At 41.9% G+C, this 5362-nt stretch overlaps 1 protein-coding gene across 1 annotated transcript; it reads right to left on the bottom strand.

The window, feature by feature from the left end:
* Positions 1-3846: 3846 nt before the first annotated feature.
* On the bottom strand, positions 3847-5003 carry LOC141695968 (uncharacterized). Its single transcript, XM_074500170.1, has 3 exons — positions 4726-5003; positions 4159-4264; positions 3847-4092 (listed from the first exon to the last, which is right to left on the bottom strand). The coding sequence occupies exons 1-3, from the start codon at positions 5001-5003 to the stop codon at positions 3847-3849; spliced, it is 630 nt and encodes a 209-aa protein (XP_074356271.1).
* Between the last annotated feature and the right edge of the window lie 359 nt (positions 5004-5362).

Below are 5362 nucleotides of genomic sequence, written 5' to 3'. Positions count from 1 at the left end.
GACAAAATAGTCCCTGGGCACACTAGTGGTACCCCAACGCCACGAAAGGTGCAGGAATTTTGACGACCTTCGGTCATACCAGTCTATTCCAAAAGCAGTAATGTCAGCCCAGTTCCTCAAGCAGGGTTTCTCTCTCCCATTACACCCGTTTTTCTTTGATGTTCTAAACTTTTATGGGTTAGCCCCTCACCAGTTAACACCCAAATCATATCGCACAGCTGCGAGTATGTATATCCTCTACCACCAGGAGTATTCTGAAGCGTTGTCGGCCTATGAATTAGGTTATTTTTACCAATTAAAGTCGTCAGGTAGGTCAAGTGGGTTTTTCTATCTTACCTTATGGAACATCCACCATGGTAAGTGTATGATCGATTGTAAAGAGACTATGGTAGGTTGGGACAATCAATTTTTGTATTGTTATGATTGTCCCTCATACCGCACAGCTTTCAATGATACCTCATATATGCCTGTTCAATCTCCTCTGGAAGGCGAAGAGCTAATTAGGGCTCAGGGTATTCTGGAAAAGTAGAAGGGCCTAAAGGACGATTCTGGTCTTTTTACCCCAAAAAATTTATTTGAATTAAAATTTGGTTTACCCTAGGAGCACGCAACTCCTACTCCAGGTATTACTCTTACCGAAGAGACCCTTCTTCCAAGGGGCTCTACCCCTTCCCCATATAGTCCTTTCTTTGTTTAATGTCTGATATCTATTGAAAGATACATGTTTTTGTACTCAATCATGTGTATGTCTAAACTTTTTATATGCCACTTATTTCCTTGGCTATCATGGCTAATGCATTCATATTACGCTGCAGATATGTCTTTTATGAAGAACCCAACAAGCTATGATGACCTTTTTGAGAAGGGTGTGAAGGCCGAGGCTGCTCTAAGGGCTACTCTCGTGTCACAGGCTCCCCCTCGCCAAGTTTCAAAAGACCACTCAGCAGGGCTTCCTAGAAAGAAGGGTATTCACCCTCCTACGGATCCCCCTGCAAGCTCTGGATCCCGGTCTGTGAAAAGATTGAAGCCTTCTCTGGAATATGCCCCATCCAATAGTTATCTAAAGAAGCAGAAGTTCTTTGACATGATGGGAAACCAGATCCCGGAGACAACCGTAGCGGAGTGGGACAAGCTGAGACTGGTGGAGGCTGCTCGCGATCGATCTCTCGCTAGTGCGAAGGCCTTGTTTTTGGATATGAAGTTTGGGGAGCAGATCGCGGAGGTGGCTAGTAGTGACAAGAAGCTAAGGGAGGAGATTAAGCAGCTTAAAACCAGCCTTTCAGGAAAAGAGACTGAAGTCAATGGCCTTGAGGAGATTGTTACTAAGCTGAAGTTGTCTAAGGCCAACTTAAAGAAGGAGAAGGGGTCCTTATCCAAATCCCTTCAGGTCTGTCAGAAGGAAAAGAAGAGTCTGTCCAAGCAAGTTGAAAGTCTGAATCTACAGGTTGAGAGTCTATCTGGTGAAGCTCGAGTAGCTAGGGAGAAGTTAGTTTTTAATACTGGCCATGAGGCCGGCATTAAGGATTGTGTAAAAATAGCGTATGAGAAATTCCCAGAGATCCCATGGAATGAGCTTGGGCCAGAGGCTGCAGAAGTCCTTGAAGAGGTAAAGGCTCAAAAGGCCACAGAGGGGTATATTTCAAAGATTGACCCTGTCAGGGATGTAATCGAGGCTGTCAATGAAGAAGCCTTAGACCCTCAGATCATGGATCAAACCCCCACCATTAAGCCTTTGGTCATTGACCCCTCAGCCGACGAATCCCCCGAGAAAAATGTCAAGGAAAAGGAGCCTTCCCCAGCTGCTGATGTATCTGGGGCTATTCCCACCCATGAGGGTTAGTATGTTTTTATAATTTTCCCTAGCTATGATATGAACTTTAATACCCCAGTATTGAGTGGATTTTCTTATTACCTTAATTTTACATTATCCCGGGCCTTCGTGCCAAGACTTAGTTTTATTTGGATGAAGGTGCGGACACCTCTGAATGCCTCGCAGGTTGTAAGTTTTAACAACTTAGTCCGTTCTATGTTGCTTTCTTTCTATGTATATCATATGTTATCTTTCCTTAAGTGTTCTCATACATACCTTGGGTATAACCTAGTAGGCTAATATCAATTTATGATAGACACCTTCAGGGCAGTCTTAAGATAACCAGCCTACTGGGATTTTATACATACCTCAGCTACATTATCCTGGGATAATAACCATATTTATTCCCATATATCCCACATGATATATTTCCTTAAAACCATTCTTTCCGTGTATCCTAACGAACCTAAGCCGATCTCAAACATGCAGACCACGACTAGGATTTAGTTATTGTTATATAATATCACGTAAAGTTCTTATTAAGTTATGATTTCCCGTAATATATTTTTCCGAGGGTAATGTCCTTACTTTTCCGTGGGTAAATTTCTTACCCTTCCTGTGGGTAATCCTCCACAAATAAGCTCAATTTTTGGGGGTATTATTACGCAATCGTTTTTCATCTTGCGTACCCCCCGAGCCTTAAATATATATATAACCTGTCTCTTTAGATTTTACACATCGTGTGTTATCAACATATTCTCATATCCATCCTTAGTGTATTCCACACTTATCCATGTCCTAGCGTATTCCACACTTATCCGTTTTCTGGGTTACCAATATGTCTAGTTTTTACAGGATTCCAAGGTACCCATATACCCTTGGACTTTCCAACTAGCCCCTGGATTTTCCTGATTAACATGTCTTGAAGTTATTTTACTTCATGTTGGAGACATGTTTGAAGTATCCTGACTTCATTTTGAGTCTTACGCATTCCCGGCTTTCCAAAGCCATACGCAGCCCTCAACCATTATCTGAAATTCATTTAGCCCTGATATCCCCAGGTTTTCCAAATCCATCCCGGCATAATCCATGTTAAATTTATTTTTATCCATTCGTAATATTCTGTTCTTAATAAAATACCGGATTTTAATTTTCCTTATAGCCACCCCATTTCAAAGTTATTTAAAACAGGTATATACACCTATACACGCTTATTCCAAGTTACTAATTTCGCCTAAAAATTATCCCATTTTAAGGCTATTCAAAACAGGTGTATACGCCTATACACCCTTACTCCGAATTACTAATTTTGCTTAAAATTATCCCATTTCAAGCCCATATAGGATAAACGTATATACACATATATATATATATACTACTACCCCCGAGTTCTTTAGCATTAATATTTTTTATGGCGAAGAACTAAAGCAAGAATTATCATACCAATAAACATTCACGTTCTTTAAAGCAATTGTATTCCAAATAATCATGTTATAATCGTTCCAAACATATAGGCTTAACCATGATAATAAAAAACAATAGCTGATATGCCTGAAGTAGATAAAATGAGAACTAAGCATGATTTATTAAGGCAAATTGCCAAAACATGTTTCTCTGGAAGGTGTACATGCACTACCTGCTGGCCATCTACCGAAACAGGTTAAACAGCTAAATGAATAATCCCCAAAACATAATATCCCTAACTAATAGGCTATCTTTATTATTCCTATAGCCTGAAAGAGGCCTACGAGAGAATTACCTTGATTGGTTTATTGATAGTACTTCTTCGGGATTTTAGCGTTCCACGCCCATAGAAGTAACTTCCCATCCAAATTTTCCAAATGATACGTGCCTTCCCACAAGACAGTTTTTATTTTATACGGGCCTTCCCAATTTTCCCCGAAGTTTCCATGTCCTGGAACCCACATATTGGGCAACACCTTCCTTAGAACGAGGTCCCCCACTTGCAATGGTCGGGCTCTAACCTTCTTATCAAAGTACTTATGGGTTCTTTGCTGATATGCGGCTAGCTTCAGCTAGGAGGTTGCCCGTACCTCTTCCACAAGATCCAAATATAGCCGATGATTAACCTCATTATCCATGGGGTTATAATTATCACGCCTGAATGATCCGGAGCATATCTCCATTGGAACCATAGCTTCACATCTGTAAGTCAAAGTGAATGGGGATTTTCCAGTGGTCGTCCCGGGTGTAGTGTTATAAGACCACAACACCATGGGTAATTCTTCAGGCCAATACCCCTTCTTCTCCTCAAGCTTTGCCTTAAGCGTATGCTTGATTATCTTATTCACTACTTCAGTTTATCCGTTGCTCTGGGGGTGACAAACTGCAGAGAAACCCTTCTGGATTTTCAAGTCGTCAAAAAGCTTTCGCATTTCCTTACTGTCGAACTGCTTCCCATTGTCCAAGATCAATTTATAAGGGACCCAAAACCTACACACAATAGGCCGAAAACAAATTCCTTCAACTTAGCCGCAGTAATGGTAGCCAATGGCTCATCTTCCGCCTACTTGGTGAAATAATCGACAGATACTACAGCGTATTTTACCCCGCCTTTACCCTTGGGTAATTCCCCAATCTGGTCTATTCCCCAAAGAGCAAAGGGTCAGGGGCTAGTTAAGGGCTTCAAAGGTACAGGAGGGTTGTTATTCAGGTTAACAAACCTTTGACATCGGTCACACGTGCGGGTGAATTCATGCGCGTCTTTCTGTAGGGTTGGCCAGTAATACCCTTGCTTCAATATCTTGTGAGCAAGAGAAGTCCCCCCAGCATGGTTTCCACAAATACCCCCGTGTACTTCTCACATAATGTAGTCACATTCATTTCCAGTTACACACGTCAAAAGAGGTCTGTTGAAACCCCTTCTGTACAGATTCTTATTATAGATAACATACCTTCCTTCCTTGTACTTAATCCTTCTAGCTTCATCTTTGTCCGCAGGGAGTGTTCCTTTTGTGATATAGTCCAAAATGGGAGTGACCCATGATTCTTCCTTCTGGACATCTACCCCCATGACCATAGCCTGAAAGATACTAGGCTGCTTTTGGATTTCCAGGGGTATTACCCCCAGCAGTGTTGCCACCCTGTGAGATCCTAGTTTATCCAAGGCATCTGCATTCGCATTTTCCGCACAGGGAATTTGCTCCAAGTTAACTTCTGTGAACTTACCCATTAGCTCCTATGCACGTCTCATGTACAGGTCAGTACGGGGGCCTCTAGCTTGAAAGCCTCCTTTAACATGCCCAACCACTAGCATCGAATCACTAAACATATTTAGATTTTCAACTTTCATCTCGAGGTCCAGCTTCAATCCTGCTATTAGGGCCTCGTATTCAGCATCATTATTGGTTGCCTTGAAGCCAAAGTGAATACAACTTTGGAGTTTATGCCCTTCGAGGCTAACCAACACTATACCCGAGCCTGCCCCATTTCCATTCACAGCCCCATCAACATACAAGGTCCACCAGGGCAAACGTTTTTCCATGGAGATTCTTGTAGGTGTCGGCTCAGTGACACATTCATTCCCACTTA

Source organism: Apium graveolens, chromosome 2 (genome assembly GCF_009905375.1).
Source record: "Apium graveolens cultivar Ventura chromosome 2, ASM990537v1, whole genome shotgun sequence".
NCBI lineage: Eukaryota > Viridiplantae > Streptophyta > Magnoliopsida > Apiales > Apiaceae > Apium > Apium graveolens.
This window is presented reverse-complemented; position numbering and strand designations above follow the sequence as displayed.

Excerpts from the sequence above, each read along its gene's own strand:
- LOC141695968 (XM_074500170.1), bottom strand. The coding sequence starts at position 5,003 with ATGGGTAAGTTCACAGAAGTTAACTTGGAGCAAATTCCCTGTGCGGAA. Across the intron at positions 4,265-4,725 it reads ATTAAGTACAAGGAAGGAAG|GTTTTGGGTCCCTTATAAAT; the intron begins GTATGTTATCTA and ends TATTGTGTGTAG. Across the intron at positions 4,093-4,158 it reads TCCAGAAGGGTTTCTCTGCA|GCAAAGCTTGAGGAGAAGAA; the intron begins GTTTGTCACCCC and ends CATACGCTTAAG.